The sequence below is a fragment of the Vipera ursinii genome (assembly GCF_947247035.1).
Source record: "Vipera ursinii genome assembly, chromosome: 3".
Lineage (NCBI taxonomy): Eukaryota > Metazoa > Chordata > Lepidosauria > Squamata > Viperidae > Vipera > Vipera ursinii.
The window spans coordinates 2,014,786-2,041,743 of NC_139516.1; the positions used below are offsets into that span (position 1 = coordinate 2,014,786).

The following is a 26,958-nucleotide window of genomic DNA, read 5'->3' on the forward strand; positions in this document are numbered from 1 at the left end:
TTGTAGGTTTCTCCTAAGCTAGGGGCATCCAACCTCGGCCTGTGGACTTTGACTCCCAGAATTCCTCAGCCAGCTTTGCTGGCTGGGGAATTCTGGGAGTTGAAGTCCACATGGCTTAAACCCTGTGCTAAACCCATATACTTTCTCCTCTCTCTGGTGCTCCAGAGTCAGGCCGGGATTTGAACCCAGCTCCATCTGTTCCCCCCCCCCAAGGCTTTGCTGGGCATGGGGACAGCAAGGCTGGCCTCCAAGGAGAAGGGGCCGGCCTCTCTTGCCCCCCCAACTGTCCCCAAACCAAGAAGGGGGGGCTCTTACAACGGAGGACAGGATCCATGTCTTTGCTAGCAATCCTATCCGTTCCCCCCTTCATTTGACCCTCTTCCGCCCCTCCCCACCATCCCGAGGGGCCCCCCCAAACTTTGTGTAAATAGTTCTTGTACCGGGTCTGACACGCCAACACCCTCGTGCAAAGCCCTAATTTGTGCAACAGCGGCAGAGACAATCGCCGTCCGGAAACACGTGAAGGTTCCCCCCCACCCCTGACCCCCACCACACCCCTTCCGTCTGCAATTTTGGGGCACATCAGGATTTGGGGAGGGAGGGGCGGCCGGTGACCCAGACTGGACAGAGGCAAAAGAGCTCCTTTGATGGAATTCGGGGTCCCTTAGCGCCGGCTGATGGCTCCCCCACCCTCTGCCCACCCGTTTCACGTCTGGGGCTCCCCAAAGGGGCTCCTTGAGACCATCAAGAGGTGGCACTTGACTCGGCCTTGAGTTTGACTAGCCATCCCTCTCTGGATCTGGAAAAGTAGATCCTACAAGCCATGTTTTTCTAAGATTCTCCAGACACCTGGGCAGCAAGCCCTCTTTTTCCAGGCCAGTTCTCTGGGGTGTATTTGTGTGTGTGTGTGTGGGGGGTGCTCAGCTGCTGTCCTCTTGGCATTGTGGGGTTTTTTTTCGCAAGGTGAGCCCCCCCCTGCTCTCCCGCAGCAGCATTTGGACCTGGGGAAAGGCATTTGGCGGGACACCCATCCCCCCCACCCCACCCCAAGCCCCATCTTTTAGAGGCCCAATTTTTTTCGTTGTTGGCCATCCCCTCAATTACTGGTCCCTTTCCCCGGGGGGGGGGGGGGAAATGCTGCTTTGAACTCAGAGGGTTGGAAAAAAAAATACAACTTTGCTTTGTATTTGTTTTTTTTGTAAGACTTTTTACAAAGGTAGTCTTAGCAATTTCCACCAGGAAAAAAAAACCCGATTTAAAACAATCTCTCCCTGGTCTGATGATTTTTTTATACCATTTTCGTGGTGCTTTTAGAAAAGGGGAAGAAAAAAAAGAGGTTTTTTTTCCCTTCTTCTCTCGGTGGTCGTTTCCGAACGGATCCACTCCGTTCTTCCTTCTTCACCTGTAATGTAACCTAAGACCGACGTGAATTCTTTGTACTTTTTTTCTCCTGACTTTGGACTCAGTGAAAGTGTACTGTTTACATGTACAGAAAACTCCCAGCGTCCCTCTGTGTCCGGCGAGACCCTCGCCTCGGCGAGGAAGACCCACCTCTCCCCCTCCCCTGCCTCATCTGCTTAGCTCAGCCACAGATCCGCTCACCTGTTCCCCGATGCCCATGGGGCTGGGCTGCTAGGATGGGCCGACCACCCGTGTCCCCTCTGGCCGGCTTGACCTCAGAATGGCTAAAGACGGACACGTCCCAATCCGGACAGCTTTTTAAGACTTGTGTGGACTTCCAACGCCCAGACTTCCCCAGCCAGCCAGCCAGCCCCGTTTGGATGGTCGAGGAAAGGATTAACCATCTCTGCAGAGATTGCAGAGGAAAGGATTGCAAGAGAGCAAGCAGGCCAAAACAAAAAACAAAACGGGAGCTACAGGTGAAAAGCAATGCGTCGGTGCCGGGTGTGTGTGTGTGTGTGGGGGGGGGATTCTGGGAGTTGAAGTACACAAGTCTTTAAAGTCGCCGAGGCCGGACACCCCTAGTTAAAGCAAAAGCCAGGTAACAGTAATGAGCCTCTCTTAGTAATGAGAGTAAAGCCTCTTAGTAAAGCCTCTCTTAGTAATGAGTGGCTTGTGGATAAACCCACACGAACGAGGGTCTGCAAGACCGCTGGCGGGCACCAGGTTGCTTGCCCAGGCTAGGCATCCCCCTCTAGCCAAAACTGCAGGAGGGGTTGAGCGGCCGGCAAGTCTCCCCACCCACCCACCCCCGCCACAACCATCAGGAAGTGGGCAGCCAAAGCAGTAGCCCTCTGGTGCAGTTACAAAGCTGAGCTAAGCCCACCCATTTCCCCCTTCCCCAGAAATGGGGGGGAAAAAAACCCCCCAAGGCACTTAAAAGCAGCGGGCCAAGGCAACCTTCCCCTGCGCCAATCCTCCAGAGACCTCGTATCTTCCTTCCTTCGTTAAGGGGCAACCTATGCAAATTTCGCGTGGCTCTCTCTAAGCAGATGATGGTATTTTCCCCCTTCCTCAACGTGCGCGATGGAAATCTCATCCCCCTTCCCCCCCCCCGCGCGCCCACCTCCTCTTATGTGTTCTAGACAGTGGATCTTAATTTCCACCCCCACCCACCCCTCTTCTTCCCAGTCCAACGTGGCTTTAATATTTTAATTCTTAGCTCGCAAGTGTTTTTTGGTTTTTTAACGTGATGCGACTTAATTCTGTTCTGTTTGTGAAACGAGTAGCACAGGCCAATCTCCTCGTCCTATTCACTGGAAAAAAGGAAAAAAAAAAGGAAAAAAAAACAAACCAATGAGCTGTTTTTGTTTTTGTTTTTTTTTAAAAAAAAAATCGAGCGGTTCCTTTTCCATTCACGGTATTATTATTACTTGCTAAATGCACTGATTTCCTAAGTAATGTGGAATTTTATTTTATTTTGTTTGTTTTATTTTTTTTTGGGGGGGGGGAGTTTGTATATCATATTAAGAACTGAATCTACTTAATAAACACTGTATAACAAAACGGAACGCATCTCACCCCCCCACCCCCCACCCCCTTTCCCAACTCGGCTTCTCTTTAGACTGGGATGGGTCAAAATGAGAATCTGCGGATTGATACAAAGGGAAAACACTGGTGGCTCAGGATTGGAGATGGGGGGGTGGGGGGTGGGATTCCCTGGTGCTTGCCTGTTTCCTTACAGGTATTTTATTTTTTATTTATTTTTTTATTTTAATTCCATTTATATCCCGCCCTTCTCCGAAGACTCAGGGCGGCTTACAAGCTTAGCAGTAGCCTTCATTCTATGTATATGCCTGCTTATTAGGGCTTTCACACACACACCCCAAGCGGCATTATTACAAAGTCAGCTTAATTGCCCCCAACAATCTGGGTCCTCATTTTACCTCCCTCGGAAGGATGGAAGGCTGAGTCAACCTTGAGCCTGGTGGGACTCGAGCCTGCACTAATGGCAGGCAGCTGGTGTTACTTAAGGAGGCGTTAGCCCACTGCTCCACCAAGGCTCTTGTTCATAACCCAGCTAGGCAACACCATCAGTGCTAGAAGGGAGTGGGGTTTGAGGAGGAGGAAGACTTGTGGGGTCCTTGGTCCTCTCTGAGCTTCATTGTTTTCTTGCAGACGTTTCATTACCCAATTAGGGAACATCATCAGTGCTAAAAGTGAGGGGGGGTTGGGGAGAGGATAGGAAGAGGAGAAGAGGTGGTGGAGGAGGAAAAAAAAACCGTGGGGTCCCTGGTGCTCTCTGAGCTCTGTTGTTTTCTTGCAGACGTTTCAAGACCCTACTAGGGAACATCATCAGTGCTAGAAGGGAGATGGAGGAGGAGGACTGTGGGGTCCTTGGTGCTCTCTGAGCTTGGCACTTTTCTTGCAGATATTTTCAGCACCCACTTAAATCAGGGGTCCCCAACTGCCAGGCCATGGACCGGTACCGGGCCACGTCGTGCCAAAAAACCGGGCAGTGCAAACAAGCGAAGGCCTACCTGCGGGATGCAAGGAGCACACAGAAACGCACGCACCGCCTCCGGTCCACAGAAAAACCAGGCACAGGTCCCTGGTGCCCAAAAGGTTGGGGGCCGCTGAGCTAGAGAACACGTGGTTTATTTATTTATATTTATTTATATTTAAATTTATATACCACCCTATTCCCGTAGGACTCAGGGCGGTTTACAGGGAAAATTAAAAGTTAAAATACATCATATACAATTAAAAGCGATTAAAACTAAGATTAAATTAATCCATGAACTTAACTAAAACCCCATTAATTAAATAATTAAAACCCCTCAGTCTGGGCCAGACAACTCAAAAAACCAAGTTTTCAAGTCCCTACGAAATGAGCGAAGGTCGGGGGCGATCCTAAGCTCTGTGGGAAGCTGGTTCCAAAGGGCCGGCGCACCCACAGAGAACGCCCTTCCCCTGGGGATAACCCTCCGGCATTCCTTAACCGGCGGTACCATAAGAAGGCCCTCCCTGTGGGAGCGCACAGGATGATGGGAAGTTGATGCCGGCAGCAGGTGTTCCCTTAGATAATCCGGACCCAAGCCATTTAGAGCTTTATAGGTCATTACCAGCACCTTGAATCTCACCCGGAGGGCAACCGGAAGCCAATGCAGCTCGCGGAGCAGAGGTGTTACGTGGGAGTAACGGGAAGCCCCCATCACGACTCGCGCGGCTGCATTCTGCACCAGCTGAAGCCTCCGAGTGGTCCTCAAGGGCAGCCCCATGTAGAGAGCGTTGCAGTAGTCTAGCTGGGAGGTCACAAGCGCATGGGTGACTGTGCGTAGGGCATCTTGGTCCAGATAGGGCCGCAACTGATGCACCAGATGAAGCTGGGCAAAAGCCCCCCTGGTCACGGCTCCTATATGATCTTCAAAATTGAGCCGTGAATCCAAGAGGACGCCCAAGTTGCGAGCCCTATCGACGGGGGGTAACACCTCACCCCCCCATCATTAGTGGTGGAACAACCTAGTTTATCTGAGATGCCGATATGCACAGCCACTCAGTCTTGGCAGGATTGAGTCGAAGCCTGTTTCTCCCCATCCAAACCCGGACCGGGATATCACGTCGAGTGCATCACTGGGTTGGTTCGGGGTGGAAAGAAAAAGTTGGGTATCATCAGCGTACTGATGATACCCCACCCCGAAACCACGAATGAGCTCGCCCAGCGGTTTCATGTAGATGTTGAGCAGGAGGGGAGAGAGGACTGACCCCTGAGGGACTCCACAAATGAGAGACCTCGGGGCGGACCTCTGCCCTCCCGTCAACATCGACTGCGAGCGGCCCAGGAGATAGGAGGAGAACCACCGTAAAACGGTGCCTCAAACTCCCAACCCACTGAGACGCCGCAGCAGGATACCATGGTCGATGGTATCAAAAGCCGCTGAGAGATCTAAAAGGACTAGGACAGAGGAGCAGCCCCTGTCCCGAGCCCGCCAGAGATCATTCACCAGCGCGACCAATGCCATCTCCGTGCCGTACCCGGGCCTGAAACCCGATTGGTACGGGTCCAGATAATCAGTTTCCTCCAGGAACAGAGGAAGCTGATGCGCCACCACACTGTCAACAACCTTCACCAAAAAGCGAAGGTTGGAGACCGGACGATAGTTATTTAAAACAGGCGGGTCCAGGGCAGGCTTCTTGAGGAGGGGCCTCACCACCGCCTCCTTCAAGGCAGCGGGGAAGATACCCTCCTTCAAGGAAGCAGTTATCACTGCCTGGAACCAGCCTCGTGTCTTCTCCCGAGCTGCATAAACCAGCCAGGAGGGGCAAGGGTCCAGTAAACAAGTGGTGGAGCTCAGTCTCCACATCATCGGGAGAAACAGGGTCGAACTCAGTCCAGATAACATGCTCAAGACCGCTTGATTCCTCCATGCCAGACTCTGCCCAGTCAGAGTCCAAACCGGTCCGGATGTGAGCGATTTTGTCCACCAGATGATGACTAAACTCCTCGGCCCGCCCCTGCAAGGGCTCCTCCCTCACCTCCCGATTAAGGACAGAGCGAGTCACCCTAAACAGGGCGGCTGGGCGATTATCTGTGGACGCGATGAGGGCAGCGAAGTAATTAGACTTCGCTGTCCTCATCGCAGCGAGGAAAGACCTTGTGAAGGCTCTTAGTCGCAATCGGTCAGATTCAGACCAGGTAGACCTCCAACCGCTCTCTAGACCCCGTCTCCGACGCTTCATCTCCCGGAGCTCCACAGTAAACCATGGAGCCCAACGGGATCTGTGCCGAGTCTGGGGTCGCAAGGGTACAACACGGTCGAGTGCCTCGGCGGCCGCCCTTTCCCAAGCATCAAGCAAGGCATCGACCAGGCTGTGAGTGAAGGAGATAGGTAAGGACCCAAGCGCCGTCTGGAACCGTTCTGGGTCCATTAGGCCCCTGGGACGGAACCATCTGGTCAGTTCCACAGCCCGGCAGCAGGGGGGTGGCACAATGGAAGACCCGCCGCAGGAGATAATGATTGGACCATGACAGGGGGACAACAGATGGCGAGCCCCCTCCCAAATCATCCAACCATTGTCCAGATAGAAAAATCAGGTCAAGGGTGTGACCCACCCCATGAGTCGGGCCCTGAATTACTTGGGTCAGGTCCAAGGCCGTCATGGAAGCCATGAACCCCCGAGCTAACTCTGACGACTCTCCTAGGGAAGGCAGGTTGAAGTCGCCCAGAACTATAAGTCTGGGAAACTCCACTGTCAACCCTGAGAGGGTGTCGAGCAGCTCAGGCAGGGCCGTTGCCACACAGCTGGGCGCCAGGTATGTTAGCAACAGACCCAGCTGAGCCCGAGGGCCACATCTCATGAGAAGGGACTCACTCCAGCCTATCTGGACAACGGTGGTCTCCCGTGGACATAAGGTCTCCCGTATAACCACCGCCACCCCACCGCCCCTGCCCTGCTAGAAGGGAGTGAGATTTGCTCTGCTTATGTATGTTTTGTCTTAAGTATTGCCCTAAGTCAGGAGTAGGCAACCTTGGCTCTTTTATGACTCGTGGACTTCAGCTCCCAGAATTCCTGAGTCAGCATGGCTCAGCTTGGAAACCTCTCCCTTTCCCCTCAGCGGGGCTGGCTGAGGAATTCTGGGAGTTGAAGTCCACGAGTCACAAAAGAGCCAAGGTTGCCTACCTCTGGTTAGTTTAATGAAGAGGGGTGACGTGATAGCAGAGTTCCAGTATCTCAGGGGCTGTCCCAAAGAAGAGGGAGTCAAGCTCTTCTCCAAAGCGCCTGAAGGCAGGACAAGAAGCAACAGGTGGAAGCTAATCAAGGAGAGAAGCAACCTAGAACTAAGGAGGAACTTCCTGACAGTGAGAACAACCAGTGGAACCACCTGCCTCCAGAAGCGGTGGGTGCTCCATCACTGGAGGTTTTTAAGAAGAGACTGGAAAGCCATTTGTCTGAAAGGGTATAGGGTTTCCTGCCTGAGCAGGGGGTTGGACTAGATGACCTCCAAGGTCCCTTCCAACTCTGTTCTGTTCTCCAAAGCACCAGAAGGCCAGACAAGAAGGAATAGATGGGAACTCATCAAGGAGAGAAGAAGCAATCTGGAACTAAGGAGAAACTTCCTGAGTCGGAACAATCAACCAGTGGAACAACCTGCCTCCAGAAGTTGTGAATGCTCCAACACTGGAAGTTTTCAAGAAGAGACTGGACGGCCATTTGTCTGAAGTGGTATAGGCAGCGATGGCAAACCTTTTAGAGACCGAGTGCCCAAACCACACCCCTAAACCCACTTATTTATCGCAAAGTGCCCGGGCCACATAAGCATTGTGGTGCCCTCGGGCTGGGGGGGGGACCATGGGGGCATGGCCCGCTGGGTGGGTGTGGCTGCAGTTGTCACAGCAGACTGGGTAGATACAGCTAGGGTGGGCATGGCCACCTCCATGTTGCTCATGGGGGGGGGGACACCTGTGGGGGTGGGGCAGGTCCAGGGGTCTCTGGTGGGTGGGGCGGTGGGCAGGAGGCCCAGCATAGATGGAGGAGAGGCACACAATCCTAGCCGGGACTGGGGGGCCATGGCACCGATGGGGATCCGGCCTTTCCTGCCTGGGGTGGCCTTTGGCTTGCTGGGTGTGCTCTACCACTTGTCCTTTGTGCTGGGTGGGGCTGTCGCTCCAGGCAGCAGCCCAATGGACCTGCGCAAGCTGCTGGCAGCAGCGGCGTGCGTGCCCAGAGAGAGGGCTCTGAGTGCCCCCTCTGGCACACGTGCCATAGGTTTGCCACCACTGGTTTAGGGTTTCCTACCTGTGTGCGTGTGTGTGTGTGTGGGGGGGGGTTTGGACTAGATGACCTCCAAGGTGCCTTCCAACATTTATTAAGTCAACGGGAAAGCCGGAGTCGCTTGACAGCCATATTACTAACGTAACTGCAGTGACTCACTTAACGACTGGGGTCACAAAATGGGGTCACAACTCCCTTAAAGTAATCTTTGGCTTAGCAGCAGAAATTTGGGGCTCCGTTGCGTCCGTTTTAAGTCGAGCAGTCCCCGCATCTTCCCTCGCAAGGCCTGGTGCTCCATAAACTGCAGCAAGCAATCCCCAACCAGGCAGCGCTCGCCCAGGGCATCCTGTGGCAACTGGCTCAAAACCCGGGTACAAAACTGGAGAATGTGTAGGTTTTACACACACACACACACTCTCTCTCTCTCTCTCTCACACACACACTCTCTCCTGGACTACAGGTAATCACTGAAGTCTGTTTAGTGACTATCTGGTTACGACAGCACTGAAAAAATTGCCTTAGAGCTGCTTTCCCCCAATGACCGCTGCAGCACCCCTGCGGTCACAGGATTGAATTTGAGACGCTTGGTTTTTACTTACGACGGTCGCAGTGTCTCCCGGGGCCACACGATTCCCCTTTTGCGACCTTCTGGCCAGCGAAGACAATGGGGAGGCCAGAGTGTTCCGGACTTAACACCTGCAGCGTTTCGCTTAGCAAGGGTGGCGAGAAAGATCACAAAATGGGGGCAAAGCTCAATCGCCGTCACGCTTAGCGGCGGAAATGTTGGGCTCCGTTGCGGTCGTCGAGCCGAGCCCTCCTTGTACCTTCTCGCCCAAGGCCTGGGGCGCAACAGAGGGATAAAGAGCAGCCTTCATCCTTAACCGTAGGATGGGGGACGCTCTGCGCACCCGCCGGCTGCAGGAAAAGATGGGGGGGGGAGGCTCGCCCCGACAAGCCGCTCAGTTCGAAGCGAAGCCCGACTCTGCGCAAGACACGTGCGCGTGTGGGAAACGAAAGCTGAAGCAGCACACCCACAACCCGAGGACACAAAACGGGGGTGCTGCTTCTACTCTTCTCCTGGGGTTGTTGGGGGTGGGGAGAAAGGGGAAAAAAGGCAGATGATCTGTAAGGGTGCCTACGTTCACTCAAGTTTGATTGCAGCGTTTGACGCACATGCACACACACACACACACACACACCCTTTGTCCACAACGCACAAAGGAGATGCCGCTGGAAAAGGAGCACTGCCAAGCCGGGTACGAGCTGTTGCAAATGTTTTTTTTTTTGCTTTTTATTATTATTTTTATTTTCTCCATACCACAAGGGACATATAACAACAGGGTCGACCAGGATCTGGCCCTCCGCCCCCATCGGCTCGGGCTCCATCTGTACACAAACCTCACATCTCCCCCCACCGCCACCCCCCCGGGGAGGATGGAGGGGGGGTCAGAAGCAGGGGAGGGGGTTTTGGGGGGGGGAAGCCCCTTCTTTGGTAAGCTGGTTCGGACCATCTGTGGAGTCACCTTCGAAGACCACCCACTCCCCTTCTGAACTGGCCTTTCCCAGCTCAGGAGATCTCGGGACGATTTTTGGGAAGGAGGCCCACCTGCCCAGGTGTGTGTGTTTTTTTTAATGCTGCTCCTGTCACTCTGGAGCAGGAAGTCTACGGTGAAAGCCAAGGGGGAGGGAGGCCGTCAAGAAAGGAAGAGGTAGGTAGGCAGGTCGAGGGAGGGAGATGACAGGGCCCTTGGGGTGAGGTCTTCGGGCCCTTCCCCGGGAGGGGGGGGAGGAGGGAAGAGAGTGGTGGGTCTTGCCTCCTGGGAGATGGACTCAATTCTGGGGGGGGGTGTTTCAACAGGAAGGGCTCCCCACTTCCCCTCCACTTGGCCTGGCAGGACATGGGTACGGGCCCCCCCCCGCCGTTGGTGGAGCGCGCTTCGTAACCGACACTACTCTACAAATGCAATACTGTGGGTAGCCTGAAATAAACGAAAAAAATTTTAAAAAAGAAAAAGAAAGAAAAAAAAGAGCTTTTATGTACAGAACATCCATTTTACAGAAGAAGTGGCCAGTCAGCTGCGTACGACGGATGAGAGAGACGTGATTCCTACAGATGCGTAGAAGGTACACAGAGAGGTGCCAAACATGCCCACTTTTTTTTTCCTGTTTTCTTTTTACACCCAAGAACAACCCCCAAAAAAATTATATTATAGATTTATATTTATATACGTGTGAAGTTGAAAAACAAACGAACAAACGAGAAAAAAAAAACAGAAAAGATGACACTGCTTAGAAAGTGAAAAAAAAGTCCTCCCAGACGCGGGGAGACTGCGCCGGGCCTCCCGTCCCCTTCCTGCGTTCCAACTCTGAAGCCCACCGCCCTGGATTCGCGGGTGGACCCTCCCCAGCGTTTGTGGGGGGGTAGGGAGAGGGGGTGGCAGGGAGAGAAAGTGGAAGACAGAACCAGCTGGATCAACTGGGCCTCCTTAACTCGGCCTTCCAACAGGAGGGGGGGTGTCAGCTCTTCCCCCACCGGCACCACGGCGCGAGAACAGTCCCAGGCCGGGGCGCCAAGAGTGCCAAAATCTTTAACAGTTCCTCGATGGGTGAGAATCCCCCCCCCAAAAAAACCCAGCCCATCTCCATGACTGACCCGCCACCCCCAGCAAGGAAACCCAAGACACACAGCACCAACGTTGCCTTCGTTAAGGACCAGAATCTTTTTTTTTTTTTTTGCATACAGGTTTGTTCCGGGTCGGCGTCGGCGTCCTCCTCCTGCTCCTCCGCTCAATGTACAGCTTGCTTCTCCTTCTGGGGCTGCGAGCGTCATCTCACCACCAGGCACAGCACGCAGAGCTTGGAGGGTCCGATGCAGTCGTCGTGGCAGAAGGCGCCGCAGCCCTTGCACATGATCATGGCTTTAAGGCTGCAGGAGCAAGGGAAGGAGAGCTCCTCCCTGCCTTTGCCCGTCTCGGCAAAGACCTGGGCGGAAAAGGACAGCCCGCCCCGGGAAGAAGCCGTCAGGCTGGCTTTGGGGCCAAAGGGCCTGGCGTGGCTGCCTGCCAGGCTTCTGGGGAAGAAGGAGCTGCCAGCGGAATTCAACTGGGCGGAATTCAGCTGCAGCTTGGAGAGCTTCCTGTAAAAGGCCTGCTTGATGTTGAGCTGGGAAGGCAGGGAAGACGGCTCCAGGGGCTGCGGGGTCCCCTTGCCCAGCTCCTTCGGCAGCTTGAAAAAAGCCAGGTCCCTCGCCAAAGGGAGGCTCTGCCAGGGCTCTCTCAGCTTGGCGGGGGCCTCTTTCGGCGGCTCCCTCTTTCTCTGGACCGAGGCCAGGACCTTCTTGTTCTCCACGAAGCCGCCATCCCGCTTGGAGGGCCTGTCCTCCCTCGCAGGAGGCAAGCCGGCCCCAGGGGCGGACCCCTTGGGCGTGGGGGAGACCAGTTTGCTGTGGGACAGCACGCCCCACATGGGGAAGGGCTCGGAGCCTTGGGGCTTCTGGGCCTTGGCTGCCGCCCCGCCCGAGGAGATGCCCGAGCCGAAGACCTTCCTGCCCAGAGCTGCGGGGGGCTTCCCTGCAGGTACGTTGTTTGGCTGCTCGGGCCCCAGAGGGGTCATGAGCCTGGGCCCCGGGACCGCCTGGAGCTTCTCTTCCAGCTTCCCGACACCGGCGGTAGAATCTGCCCAGGGAGGATCCCTTTGATCTGGATGAGGAGTGCGAGAGATTTGATTCTTTCCCAGGTTCAAGAGATCCGTTTTTCGGGGCCGAGCAACGGCTTGATCCAGGGATCCCAAATTGGGACTCTTCTCTGGAGGCGGGCAGGTTGTCTCCAGCAGGCAGGGCCTTCCGGCAGAGTCCCGCAAAAGCTGGGATGGACAAGTGGCTGTCCCGGCTGGGTCAGCCAGGACTGTCCCCTCCTCGTAAGAGGCGTCCTGCGCGAGGCGGTCCCTGCTCTTAGCCGCCTTGGAAGAGGGCAGAACGTTTTGGGGAGGCAGGCTCTGGGTGACCCCCTGTCCCTCGAGGGCCTTGCTCGCTCCGGCGGAGAGAGGCTGGGGGACGCCCAAGCGGGGCCTTTCCTGGATTTTGACATAAACGGGGAGAACCGGGTTTCCTGCCGCGCGGGTAGCAGAGGGCGACCTTCTCCCGCACGGCGCGTTGGCGACGCCGACGTTTGAAGGCAAATCTTCCTTGCTTTCTAAGACGGCCTCTTTGTGCTCCTCCGGGTGCCTCTGGTTGGACCCGTTTTCTTTCTCTTCAGCCGGGTGACAATCCCGGTTCATTTCCAAGTTCTCATCGGTGAGCTCAGCGTCCAAATCGGAGGCCGTCTCTGTGGTCTCGCTCAGCGGACTCTGGGCTCCTTCCTCACTGCCGGGGCTGGCCTCAGCCCGCTCTCGGCCGGTCTCTACCTCCATACCCGAGGGTGCCTCTGCTGGGGACAGCTGGCTCTCGGGGGCACTTGCCTCCAAGTAAGGAGGGAGCGGGCCTGTTGTCACCCGGGAAGCTTCCTCCGGGATACTCCGGGCCCCTCTTCCAGCGCCAGGGGCGGCCCTCTGAGGCTGGGAGGGTGGGAGTTCCCTCCCAGCAGGAGTGGGGTGCACTGACACGCCCTCCCACGCAGGGGAGCCCAAAGCCTCTGAGCCAGCTCTCCTGCTGTTCTCCGGAGCCAGATCGACAGAGCCGGCTTCTGCTGCCATGGCTGGACGGTCACCTTCGTCTCCTAGCCAGCCACTGCTCTGCTGGCTTCCCACGGGACATTCCCTTCTCTCCTTCCGATTATGGCTCTCCAGAGAAGCCTCTTCTGGAGACAGGGGAGGCCTCGGATGCTCCGAGAGCGGCCCAGGACTAACAGCCGGCACTTCCGCTGCTCGGCGGTCAGGGATGCCACCTTCCGACTCCTCTTCTCGCTGGGCGGCGGCTTCCCGGCGAGGAAGACTTGCGGCCTGTCCAGCTGGCTCACGCTCTCCTTCCCTGGCGGGCTCTCTGGCCCCGCAAGACAAGCCGGCTTCAGGCGCAGGCGAGCCGGTCTCCCCGTCTAGGTGGGAAGGCGGCAGTAGCTGTGCTCGCTGTAAATCTGGCCAGCGCTTCCCGCGAGTTCTCTTGGATCGCCAGTGCTTGGCGCGGTGGCTCCTGGGCGGCTGGACCCTGCCGTGGTTGCTGCGACCACCACCACCGCCGCCTTCGTCTGGGGCCCGGCCGCCTCCTCCCGGCCCGCCCCCACCTCCAATGGTGGAGGCAGGAGCAGCAGCCGCTCGCTGGACTCGGCCTTGCAGAGGACAGGCCTCAGGGTCAGCAGAGGCTGGGCTGTCCCTTCCGTCCGGCCTGGCGGGTTCTGGATTGGGGATAATCCGAGGACATATCTGGTAGGCTGGCTGACCTTTAACCACCCAGGGGGGTTTGATTCGGGAAAGTTGAATCTGGACAGAAGAAAGGAGAGCAACGACGAGGGGGTTAGAGGGGGTCCTTCGGGCCTGCATGTTAAAAGCACCCCCTCCCCCCGGTTCCCTACTTTTTACTTTTAGAATTGTAATTCTTTTATCCTTTATAAACACTTAATTTTTAGAAGGAAACCGCCCCCCTCTCCCCGGGACTCTCGAGGCAGAAACATGATGCTCTATTCCCAGGAGGAGGGGGGGGAAAGTTGGAGAATTAACCCGCTTTATTTAATTTGTATCCCGCCTTTATTTTCACTGTTATCAATAACTCAAAATGGGGAATATCCCTAAGAGGCCTTCCTCCTATTTTCCCTACAAGAACCCTGTGAGGTGGGTTGGGCTGAGAGAGAATGACTGCCCCAGTGTCACCCAGCTGGCTCTTACACCTCTGGTGGGACTAGAACTCCCCGTCTCCTGGTGATTGGCTCAAAGTCACCCAGCTGGCTCTTATACCTCTGGTGGGACTAGAACTCCCCGTCCCCTGGTTACTGGCTCAAAGTCACCCAGCTGGCTCTTATACCTCTGGTGGGACTAGAACTCCCCGTCTCCTGGTGATTGGCTCAAAGTCACCCAGCTGGCTCTTATACCTCTGGTGGGACTAGAACTCCCCGTCTCCTGGTGATTGGCTCAAAGTCACCCAGCTGGCTCTTATACCTCTGGTGGGACTAGAACTCCCCGTCTCCTGGTGATTGGCTCAAAGTCACCCAGCTGGCTCTTATACCTCTGGTGGGACTAGAACTCCCCATCTCCTGGTGATTGGCTCAGTCACCCAGCTGGCTCTTATACTTCTGGTGGGACTAGAACTCCCCGTCTCCTGGTGATTGGCTCAGTCACCCAGCTGGCTCTTATACCTCTGGTGGGACTAGAACTCCCCGTCTCCTGGTGATTGGCTCAAGGTCACCCAGCTGGCTCTTATACTTCTGGTGGGACTAGAACTCCCCGTCTCCTGGTGATTGGCTCAGTCACCCAGCTGGCTCTTATACCTCTGGTGGGACTAGAACTCCCCGTCTCCTGGTGATTGGCTCAGTCACCCAGCTGGCTCTTGTGACTAAGGCAGGCCTAGAACTCATCGTCTCCTGGTTTCTAGTCTGGTGCTTTCAGGACTAGCTCAAACTGGATTACCTCCCCGGGATTCCTGTTCAGATCCTTTCATTCCTCCCCCTTCTGAGACGGCTCATGCAAGAGAAGGCAGACCCCCTCCCCGCTCTTCCTTCTGACCCAGAGGGAAACCCAGCCCAGGGCCCAACCCAAAGGGGTGTTTGGGGCAGCGGCTGCAAGTTGCCCCGGGATGACTCGAGCCCAAGGCCTCAAGCGAAGCCAGGGAAGCCTAGGACCGCCTCCCGGCCCCCCACCAAGGCAGGCCGCAGCTCCCCGACTCTCTCCTACCCGGATGGGAGGGACTTTGGGCTCCTCTTTGGTGGGCTGTGGCTTTTCTGGGTGAACACTTTCAATTGTGTTACGAAAGGACTGACGGTCCTCGAGCCGCGGCTTCTTTTCGGGGAAAGAGGGGGAGGCGTTCTGCTCGAAGCATTTCCTCTTCTGCTGCTCCTGTGGCCCCAGAGGCAGGCTGGGAATCCGGTCCGGGGCTGCTGCAACCGCCACAGCCGCCACCTCATCCACCTTGCTCAGGACCCTGGTCACCTCTGGGGACCTCTCGGCCGGCGGGGAGGCCTGGCTGCCTTGGCACTCCTTCGTGGAGGGCTTGGCCTCTCTCTCCTCGACCGGAGCAGCCTCCGCAGAGGACGGCGGCGAAGCCTCTTGGGCAGGGGCGGAAGGCTCCGCTTCGCGCAATTTATGCCGGCTCCGGCGGCTCCGGCAGCGGAGCGAGCGCCTCTTCAAGTGCCCGTCGGGCTGGTGGGTTGTGGGAGTGCACGGCGCCCTGGCGGGGCCTTCTGTGGTGGCGGCTACGGTCCTGCTGTCCGCTTCGCTTGACGCCGAGTTCGGCTCTCCCGTGATCAGGCCCAGCCTGCAAGGGGGTAGAACAGAGTCAGGTGATCCCACTAGACAGGGGTGTGTGTGTGTGTGTGTGTGTGTGTGTGTGTGTGTGTGTGTGTGTCCCCTAACCTGGCCACTTTAAGACTAACTCCCACAATTCCCCACCAGCGGCCTGCACCCCATCTTCCGTGTGGATTCACCACAGGCACACTGCCGGGGTCCCTGAGCCACTCGCTACTAAGAGAGGCCGTCCGCTTGACTTGCCCTTGGCTTCAGCCAAGGCTGCCCAACCGTGGCAGCTTTCAGACTTGTGGACTTCAACTCCCAGAATTCCCCAGCCGGCCATACTGGGAGTTGAAGTTTAGATTAGATTAAAGGTAAAAGGTAAAGGTTCCCCCGCACATGCGTGCTATTCGTTTCTGACTCTAGGGGCTGGTGCTCATCTCCATTTCAAAGCCAAAGAGCCAGCGCTTGTCCGAGGACGTCTCCGTGGTCACGTGGCCGGCATGACTAGACGCCAAAGGTGCACGGAACGCTGTTACCTTCCCACCGGAGTGGACCCTATTTTTCTACTTGCATTTCTTACGTGCTTTCGAACTGCTAGGTTGGCAGAAGCTGGGATGAGTAACAGGCGCTCACTCTGTTATGCGGCACTCGGGATTCGACCCGCCAAACTGCCGACCTTCTGATCGACAAGCTCAGCATCCTAACCCAGATTAGATTACCTTTATTGTCATTTTGAAGTCCCTTGAGGTTCACAAGTCTTAAAAGTAGCCACGTTTGGAGACCCCCTGTGCTCGAGGGGCTTCTGGCCAGGGACCCCCATTAAGCTTTCCTAAGAAATGCCGTAGAGGCCCACTGGGCCTTCCTTTCAAGGCGCTCTCAACTGAGCACAACCCCTCATGGTGACAAGCAGGGAAGGCGTCAAGGACACCATTGTGGGTGTTGGGCAGGAGAAACCTGCGGGGCCTTGGTCCTGGCAACAGCCGCGGGGAAGCAGGGCCAGCTCCCCACAAAGAACCTGCCGATTATTTATTCAATTTCTAAGCTGCCCACCAGTCTTTCCAAACCGGACACTTACTTCTGCCCGTAGTAGTCCTCAAAAAACCGCTCTTTCCAGACTTCCGTCTTCTTTTCCTTCTCCATTTCCTGCCTGATGCGGACTTGCATCTCGTGAGTAAACTCCCCTGGAAGGGGTAAAAGAAAGAAAGAAAGAAAAAAAAAGAATTCGTTTATTTGGCTTCATGGAAACCCAGAAAAGAAGCACACAGAGAAGAGTAACCAGGATAATAATAATAATAATTAATAATAATAATAATAATAATAATAATAATAATAATAATAATAATGTTGGAAGGGACCTTGGAGGTCATCTAGTCCAACCCACTGCGCAGGCAGGAAACCCAGTGACGGTGAACCTTTTAGAGACCGAGCGCCCAAACCGCAACCCAAAACCCACTTATGTATTGTCGAGTGCCGGGTGGGCGTGGCCCGTTGGGTGGGTGTGGCCCATTGGGTGGGTGTGGCCCGTTGGGTGGGCGCGGCTTGTGGTGGTAACAGCAGACTGGCTGGGACTAAAAAGTTCAATCATTCAATTCCAACTTTGCCAGACCTTTTTTTTTCCTGTGAGAAGTTGAAATTGATTGATTGAACTTTTTTTTTTTGCACACGGTGCCGGTGGCCTAAAGCGAAAAGGTTATATAAAACCCAGCTGAAGGCCCAGGACTGGAGCGATGGCGCGCGTGCCTAGAGAGAGGACTCTGCGTGCCACCTGTGGCACGCGTGCCATAGGTTCGCCACCACGGCCCTGGACCATTTCAGACAAATAGCTGTCCAGTCTCTTCTTAAAAACCTCCAGTGTTGGAGCATTCACCGCTTCTGGAGGCAGGTGGTTCCACTGGTTAATTGTTCTCACCGTCAGGAAGTTTCTCCTTAGTTCCAGGTTGCTTCTCTCCTTGGTTAGTTTCCATCCATTGTTGCTTCTTGTCCTGCCTTCTGGTACTTTGGAGAATAGCTTGACCCCCTCTTCTTTGGGGCAGCCCCTGAGATACTGGAAGGCTGCTATCCTGTCCACCCCTCGTCCTTCTCTTCATTAAACTAGACAGACCCGATTCCAGCAACCGTTCCTTGTATGTTTTAGCCTCCAGTCTCCCAATCATCTTTATTGCTCTTCTCTGTACTCTTTCCAGAGTCTCACCTGAATGATGAATGGCTTGGAGGCTAAGACACATGAAGAAGGGTTGTGTGAATCCGGTATGGCCAGTCTAAAGAAAAGAAGGACTGGTGGGGTGGGGACAGGATAGCAGCCTTCCAATATCTCAGGGGCTGCCAAAGGGGGGTGTCCTGTTCCGAGTGTTTGAGCCAGAACCAAACGCGGAGAGCCAACGAGAGGTTCACGTGTTCACACACACGCGAACAGCTAGCACGTCTGCACCAGGTTCTTTCTGCTGACCTCTGAAGCCTCAGCAGACTGAGAGGTACAGGTAGTCCTTGACTTATGACCCCGAGGTTTCAGTTGCTAAGCAAGTTTAAGTTCAGAGTTGCAACCCGTTTCACGGCCTCTTTTTGCCACATTTGGTAAACGAATCATTGCAGTCGTTAAGTGAATCGTGAGGCTGTTAAGAGAATCTGGCTCCCCCTCCCCCCCCATTGAGCTTGCTCGTCAGAGGCCCGCTGGGAAGGTTATAAATGTTGACCACGTGACCCTGGTGCAACTGTCGTAAGTACAAGCCAGTCGCCAAGCTTCTGAATTCTGATCACGTGACCATGGGGATGCTGCAATGGTCCATGCTGGGCCGGGAATTCTGGGAGTTGAAGTCCACAAGCTGCAACCAAGGATAGGCTTGCCCACCCCCCTCCTCATCCCAGAAGCAGACCTACCGTCTGCCAGCCTCTCCCGCCAGCTCTGGGCAGCATGAGCAAAAAACTCGTTGTTGAGAGCGCTTCCACTCAGACGCAGCAGCCCGTCTGTCCCAGCCTAGAAGGAAGCAAAGCCAACGTCAGCACAGCACCCAAACCGGCACCAACTCCATTCCAAAGATTGGGGGGGGGAAGAGAGAGAGAGAGAAAGACACAGACACAAACAGAAAAACAGAGAAACAGAGGGAGAAAGAAAGGAGACACAGAGACAGAGAGAGAAGGAAGAGAGAGGGGGGAGAGAAAGAGAGGAAGAGAAAGGGAGCGAGAGAAACAGACAGACAGAGAAGAGAGGGGGAGAGACAGAGAGGAAGAAAGGGAAAGAGAAAAACAGAGACACAGAAAGATGCAGAGAGAGAGGGAGAAGAGGGGAGAGAGAGGAAGAGAGAGAAAGAGACTGAAAAAGACAAAAGGGAGAAAGGGAGGGAAAGAAAAAGAGAGACAGAGACACAGAAAGAGAGAGGGGGGGAGAGAACAGAGGGGAGAGAGACACACAGAAAAAAACAGAGAAGAGAGAAAGAGAAAGAGAGGGAAAGAGACACAGAAAGAGAGACATACAGAGAGGGGGGGAGAGGGAGAACAGAGGGGAGAAAGAGAGAGACAGACGACAAAAGGGAGAAAAAGAGAGAGACACAGAAAGAGAGAGGAGGGGAGAGAGAGGAAGAGAGAGAGAAAGAGAAAGAGAGAGAGAGAAAGAGAAAGGGAGGGAAAGAGAAAGAGACAGAGAGAGAGAGAGAGAGAAGAGAAGGAGAGAGGGAGAGAGAGAAGAGAAGGAGAGAGAGAGAGAGGGACGGAGAGAGAGAGGGAGGAGAGAGAGGGAGAAAGAGAAAGGGAGGGAAAGAGAAATAGACACACAGAGTGAGAGAGAGAGAGAGAGAGAGAGAGAGAGAAGGAGAGAGAGGAGAGAGAGAGAAAGAGAAAGGGAGGGAAAGAGAAAGAGACAGAGAGAGAGAGAGAGAGAAGAGAAGGAGAGAGGGAGAGAGAGAAGAGAAGGAGAGAGAGAGAGAGGGACGGAGAGAGAGAGGGAGAGAGGGAGGAGAGAGAGGGAGAAAGAGAAAGGGAGGGAAAGAGAAATAGACACACAGAGTGAGAGAGAGAGAGAGAGAGAGAGAGAAGGAGAGAGAGGAGAGAGAGAGAAAGAGAAAGGGAGGGAAAGAGAAAGAGACAGAGAGAGAGAAGAGAAGGAGAGAGGGAGAGAGAGAAGAGAAGGAGAGAGAGAGAGAGGGACGGAGAGAGAGAGGGAGAGAGGGAGGAGAGAGAGGGAGAAAGAGAAAGGGAGGGAAAGAGAAATAGACACACAGAGTGAGAGAGAGAGAGAGAGAGAGAGAGAGAAGGAGAGAGAGGAGAGAGAGAGAGAGAGAAAGGGAGGGAAAGAGAAAGAGACACACACACACACAGAGAGACAGAGAGAGAGAGAGAAGAGAAGGAGAGAGAGAGGAGAGAGAGAGAAAGGGAGGGAAAGAGAAAGAGGGAAAGAGAAAGACACACACACACAGACACACACAGACACACACACACACACACACAGAGAGAGAGAGAGAGAGAGAGAGAGAGAGAGAGAGAGAGAGAGAGAGAGAGACCGACCCCCTACCTGTCTGTCCACCTCGGGGAGGAGGAGGAGGAGCTGCTGCTGGAAGTGCAGCGGGAGAGCATTGAAGGTCCTGGAATTGATCAGCGCCCGCAGGTTCGTGTTCACCAGGATGGAGCCCGGCGTCTCGAAGTCGACGTCGTCCCCCCGGTTCCTCTTCATTTGTCCTGCAGTTTCCAGAGAGCAAGAGAAAACCAGGAATATTTACACGGCCCGTCTCTCGGGGGAGGCCTGCGTGCGCCGGCAAGCCTCCTCAGCGCAGGAAGACGGCCCCCGCTTGAAGTTGCCGAAAAGCTGCTTCGCCAACTCTTGGAGTGTGTGTGTGTGTGTGTGTGTGTGTGTGTGTGAAACGATGCAGGCAACCGGATCCCGCGGGGGAAGAGTTCAACTGGCTCCGGGTAGAACTCGGCTTAGGACCACAGCGGAGCCCAACATTTCCGTCGCTGAGCGAGACCGTTGCAAAGCGAAGTGGGCCCCCAATTCTACCACTTTTCTCGCCACGGCCGCGAAGCGAATCCCTGCAGCTAAGGTAGTCGAACGGTCGTTCAGCGAATCTGGCCTCCCTGTTGACTTTGACGGTGGCAAAAGGGGATCACCTGACCCCCTGTAACCGTCCTGGGTAGGCGCCAGTTGCCGAGCCTCTGAATTTTGATCACATGACCACGGGGAGGCTGCAACGGTCACAAGGGCGAGGAATAGTCGTAAATAACCTTTTTTTTTGTTTTAAAAAAAAGTGCTGCTCTAACTTCAAACGGTCACTAAATGAGGTCCCTTCCAGCCCTTTGATTTGTGTGGTCTCCTATTTTCCCCACAACAACCCCATGAGGTGGGCTGGGCTGAGAAAGAGGGATGGACTAAGACAGAGGTAGGCAACCTCGGCTCTTTTATGACTGGTGGACTTCAACTCCCAGAATTCCTGAGCCAGCCATGCTGAGGAGAAAGGGAGAGGTTTCCAAGCTGAGCCATGCTGGCTCAGGAATTCTGGGAGTTGAAGTCCGCGAGTCATGAGGGGGCCATGGTTCCCTCATGCTGGCTCAGGAATTCTGGGAGTTATTTTTTTTTTAAAAAAAATCCATTTATATCCCGCCCTTCTCCGAAGACTCAGGGCGGCTTACAAGCTTAGCAGTAAGTTGAAGTCCACAAGTCATGAAGGGGCCATAGTTCCCCCATGCTGGCTCCAGAATTCTGGGAGTTGTAAGTCCACGAGTCATGAAGGGGCTAAAGTTTCCTCCATGCTGGCTCTGGAATTCTGGGAGTTGAAGTCCACAAGTCATGAGGGGGCCATAGTTCCCCCATGCCGGCTTAGGAATTCTGGGAGTTGAAGTCCACGAGTCATAAAAGAGCCATGGTTGCCTACTCCTGGACTAAGATAAGAACTCACCTATGTGCATCTTACTCCCTTCCTCTCCATCCTGGTCAATTTTAAGTTAATCTGATGCTATTATTTATTGTTTTTATTCCGTTTTTTACTGACTGTAAGCCATCTATGCGTGGGGTGGCGTATAAAATAATAAAAATAAAGCAAATTAATAGAACAGATATTGCCACCAGGTGATCCTCTTATGTCTCTCCCCCACTGTGGGGAAACCTGGCACCCCCTTGGAAAACTATGCAGGGATGCAAGACCACCAGGGATTACCAGGGTGGGAGGCGAAAATGGGGAATAAACAATCTTGGAAGATGTCAAAAGGAAAACTATTTCATATCGCTGCCAAGAGAGAGAGAAAAAAGCCTTTTCTTTTATGCCTCTGCCCTGCGTGTGTGACCTCACCTAGCAGGAGGCTTTACTTCGAGGCACCGTGGAAAAATAAACCCAGGCCGGTCCCTGACGGTCTTTTAAGAGGATTTTAATCGTTTATTTATTCCAGCCTACATTCGGCTAAGTTGACTGGATGGAGCTTTTAATCTCTCTTGCTACTTGTTATAATCATGTGCTGAGCACGGTTTATTTTATCCTTTGCCACGATGGGGTTATCCCTTGTCAAATTATTTACCCTTTTCTTGCTAGGTTCCAAACTTGCTTTGAACTAAGCAAAGCGATCTGTTTTCCTGTTCTTTCAAGAGAGAAAGAAAAGAAAAAAAAAAGAGTGGGAGGGAGAGAGATATGGAGATTTGGGGGATCCTTGGAACTCTCTTGAGCTTGGTGGTTATCTTGCAGGCGTTTCATGACCTGAACTAGGTAACATCATATGGATGTTGAGAGTCTCAGCATGATTTTTATATCGTGGCTACCAAAAGGGGATAATAATAATAATAATCATAATGATAATAATAATAATTTTATTTACATACCGCCCTTCTCCCAAAGGACTCAGGGCGGTGAATGATGATGATGATGATAATAATAAATAATAATAATAATAATAATAATAATAATAATAATAATAATAATAATAATAATAATAAATAAGTTGGAAGGGACCTTGGAGGTCATCTAGTCCAACCCCCTGCTCAGGCAGGAAATCCTATACCATTTCAGACAAATGGCTGTCCAGGCTCTTCTTAAAAATTTCCAGTGTTGGAGCATTCACAGCTTCTGGAGGCAGGTAGTTCCACCGGTTAATTGTTCTAACTGTCAGGAAGTTTCTCCTTAGTTCCAGGTTGCTTCTCTCCTTGATGAGTTTCCATCCGTTGCTTCTTGTCCTGCTTTCAGGTGCTTTGGAGAATAGCTTGACTCCCTCTTCTTTGGGGCAGCCCCTGAGATATTGGAACACTGCTATTATGTCACCCCTCACCCTTCTCTTCGTTAAACTACACATACCCAATTCCAGCAACCGTTCCCGATATGTTTTAGCCTGCAGTCCCCCAATCATCTTTGTTGCTCTTCTCTGTACCCTTTCTAGAGTCTCGACATCTTTTTTACATCGTGGTGACCAAAACTGGATGCAGTATTCCGGGGGGGGGGGTTCCTACCAAGGCCTTATAGTGTTAATACCACTTTACAAAGCCTTGGTGAGGCCACGCTTAGAATCCTGCATCCCGTTTTGGTCTCCATGATACAAAATAGATGCTGAGACTCTGGGAAGAGGGCAGAGAAGAGCAACAAAGATGATCAGGGGACTGGAGGCTGAAACATACAAAGAACGGTTGCGGAAACTGGGTTATGTCTAGTCTAATAAAGAGAAGGACTAGGGGTGACATGATAGCAGTCTTCCAATATTTAAGGGGCTGCCCCAATGAAGAGGGGGTCACGCTCTTCTCCAAAGCACCTGAAGGCAGAGCAAGAAGAAAACGAAATTGGAAATTAAGCCAAGAGAGAAGCAACCTAGAGTATAAGGAGGAACTTCCTGACAGTGAGAACGATTAACCAGTGGGACAACCTGCCTCCAGAAGCTGTGGATGCTCCAACACTGGAAGTTTTTAAGAAGAGCCTGGACAGCCATTTGTTTGAAAGGGCATAGAGTTTCCTCCCTGAGCAGCGGGTGGGACTAGATGACCTCCAAGGTCCCTGCCAACTCTTTTATTCAAAAACTGGCCATTACTTCCAGCTGTCCGCAAAACCAGCCCCAGAGTGAACCATGGATTCATTTAATAACTGCCGGGTTTAGTTTTAAGACCAGCTGCCTTCACTCAAAAAATTTTTGCAAACCTGGGCCGCTCGCATGATTTCCATCTGTCACAACTTACAAAATGGCAAGGTGCAGGCTCCTTCACTGTCCTAGGAAAAAGCTTCACAAAGCTTTCCAGTGCTGACACCTGCGATTGATTCTAGTGCACAAAGAAGGCATGACACCGCACACGGGTTTGCGCGTTGTCACTTTAGCTAAAGTCCCTTCGTCTGTTAATGGGTCAGGCTGAGATCACGCGGCCGGTCTCCGTGTTGCAGCCTTACGGATCGTTCTAAAGGATTTGCAAACTTCGTTCTCACCAGAGCGGATGAGAGAAAGCAATTAACCTCTTGCATCTATTAGCAAGACAGAAATTCAACACAGCCTCTTTTTAACCATCACAACCAGCCCACCTTATATTGAGGACCAGTATATTGCATGGTTGAGGAGAAGGAGGGCTGAGAAAATTATCTAGGGACCCGCTCACATCCTGGACACAAAGTGTTTCAACTCCTCCCCTCTGGACGCCACTTTAGGTCACTGTGCATGCCAAAGCAAGCAGGCACAACCTCCCCCCCCGCCCCCCATGCCCCCACTCTGCTGAACACCTAATTCCCACAGCAGTACTGTGGCCTTTCTCCTCTTTCCTATTATCTCCTCCTATCGGCTTCTTATGATTTATCACTTCTTGTTTGTAAGTTATGATCAGTGATTGTAACTGTGATTATGACACTTGCTGTTTATATGTACACTGAGAACTTCTGCACGGGAGACAAATTCCTTGTGTGTCCATCACACTTGGCCAATAAAGAATTCTATTCTGTTTCGTTCTGTCCTGTCCTATTTCCTATCGTATCCTATCCTATCCTATCCTATATTCTATTCTATCCTATCCTATCCTATCCTCTATTCCAGACATGTCAAACACAAGGCCTGGGGGCCAGATCCGGCCCACGAAGTGGTTTCATGTGGCCACGCGAAGCCATCCTGGAAACAGTGAGGGAACGGCCCCCTCTGCCTTGGCCCTGGCCCAGAGACCCTCCTCCTGCCAGAGACCCCCAGATCTGTCCCACTCCTGCCCAGGCCCCCATAGGCACCCTTGATGCCAACGATGTAGAGCTGGCCACGCCCACCCAGTAGGCCATACGCACTCTAGCCACGCCCACCCAGTAGGCCACGCCCACCCTGGCCACACCCACCCGGCCCCCTGAGGGCAACCGCAATGAAATTGAGTTTGACACCCCTGCTCTATTCTATTCTATTCATTCTATATTCTATTCTGTTCTAATTCTTCTCTTCTTCTCTAGTTCTATTCTATTCTATTCTATTCTTATTCCATATTTCTATTCTATTCTATTCTATTCTACTCTAGTTCTATTCTATTCTATCTCATAATTCTATTCTAGTCTATTCTATTATTTCTATTCTATTCTACTCTAGTTCTATTCTATTCCATTCCATTCTCTATTCTATTCTATTCTGCTCTTATTCCATTCTGCTCTATTTTTATTCTATTCTTTTCTATTCTATTCCATTCCATTTCATTATTCTCTATTCTATTCTGCTCTAATTTCATTCTATTCTATTCTATTCTATTCATACATAGATGTAATATTGCATCTTAGTTAGACCGTCCGATGAAGCAAGCATATCTATAGTGTAATAAATCTAGGCATTACAGGAAGTTCTTCACTTACCACCGTCCGTTTAATGAATCTTCAAAGTTACAAAGGCAGTGAAAAAGGCGACATAAACATTTTTAACACCTACGACCGTCGCAGGATCCCCCCACGATTATGTGATCAAAATCCACCCACTTGGCCACTGACTCACATTTATGACTTGCAACCTTCTTTTTACGCAAAGTCAAGGAGGAAGGCAGATGGATCGAACAACCGTTATTACCAAGGTGGCGAGCAAAGTCACAAAACGGAGCAAAGCCCACTTAAAATCGTCTCGCTTAGCAACAGAAATTTGGGGCTCGATTTGTGGTTGTAAGTCAAGGATTACTTGTCATCTCCAAAACGAGGGCTCAATGAGCCTGAGGTTGTCTAGTATACAGGGGGTCTCCCAACTTAGCCAATTTAAGAGTTGTGGACTTCAACTCCCAGAATTCCTCAGCCTGGGGCCAGCTGGGGAATTCTGGGAGTTGGAAGTCCACAAGCCTTAAAAGCTCCCAAGGTTGGAGACCCTCGGCTCACTAACACAAAAATCCACCGGGGCTTCCCGAACAACTACACCATAGCCTCACCATTGTGAGAAAATATCAATGGCAAATCTAACACTCTGAGAACAAAATGTAGGCCAGGGCTTTTCAACCTTTTCACCCATTCTACCACTTTTAGGATACGGCGACATCCGAGTACCACCAGTTGCCTAGCAAGGTGTCAAAAACTTGATGACAAAAAAAAAAAAGGAAAAAAGTGATGAAGTACAGGTAGTCCTCGACTTACAACAGTTCGCTTAGTCACTGTTCAAAGTTACAATGGCCCTGAAAAAAGTGCCCTCCAAGCCACAGCCGAGCAAGACGCCTGCCTGCCCACCCAGTGGCGCTCTTCCTCCTGTCCGAGGTTTTCATGGTTGTGAGCATTCTTTTTTTTTTTTAATTGAAAAGTTTTAACATACATTTTGTCTTTAACAATCCCCCCTCCCCCTCCCCTACCCCTCCCTCCCTACCCTTCCCCCCCTCCCCTCCCCCCCCCCCCCCGACTTCCCAGAGCTAAGTACAAGGTAAGCAGGCATATACATAGAATGAAGGCTACTGCTAAGCTTGTAAGCCGCCCTGAGTCTTCGGAGAAGGGCGGGATATAAATGGAATTAAAATAAATAAATAAAATAAATAATAAACAAAACAAAAAAACAATCATAAACATCCATATGCTAACAACCATAAACTCTAAAATCTATCACTCTCTAGCTCATATAGGATAACTACAAGCACTATTAATATTAAATATTAAAAAAAAAGGAGAAAAGAAAGGAAGACTTATTCAAATGCTACATGAAACTTTTTAGTCCCATATTTGTTCTGGATATACTCAATCCATTTTCTCCACTCCATAATGTAACGTTCTTGCGAGTGATCTTTCAAATAAGCCGAAATCTTTGCCATCTCTGCCAGGTCAGAAACCTTTAAAGTCCATTCTTCTATAGTCGGCAGTTCCGCCTTCTTCCAATATTGTCCGCAACTTTTTTTTGTTGGGTATAACTACAGATGCTACGGTTGTGGACACTAAGCTGATGTTAAATTTAATTACGGCAGCAAGACTCTTAGTAGGTCAATATTGGAAGAAGGAGGAACTGCCGACTATAGAAGAATGGACTTTAAAGGTTGTTGTGAGCATTCTTGTTGAGGATTGGCAGCGGGGG

General features: G+C 52.5%; 2 protein-coding genes across 6 annotated transcripts in view; both read right to left on the bottom strand.

The window, feature by feature from the left end:
* The window catches only part of DNMT3B (DNA methyltransferase 3 beta), a gene marked incomplete at its 5' end in the record, with an annotated part of 480,157 nt that overhangs the window by 78,642 nt on the left and 374,557 nt on the right, over positions 1-26,958 (bottom strand). The window lies entirely within an intron of this gene.
* ASXL1 (ASXL transcriptional regulator 1) overlaps positions 10,161-26,958 on the bottom strand; it is a 50,999-nt gene continuing 34,201 nt past the window's right edge. For all 5 annotated transcript variants that reach the window (XM_083360818.1, XM_083360819.1, XM_083360820.1 and 2 more), the window contains 5 exons: positions 20,045-20,208; positions 18,418-18,514; positions 16,619-16,724; positions 14,989-15,568; positions 10,161-13,584 (listed from right to left, as the gene is read on the bottom strand). In XM_083360818.1, the coding sequence (XP_083216944.1) occupies positions 11,002-13,584; positions 14,989-15,568; positions 16,619-16,724; positions 18,418-18,514; positions 20,045-20,208 (3,530 nt within the window). In that variant the 3' untranslated portion in view covers positions 10,161-11,001. The remainder of the gene's footprint in view (positions 13,585-14,988; positions 15,569-16,618; positions 16,725-18,417; positions 18,515-20,044; positions 20,209-26,958) is intronic.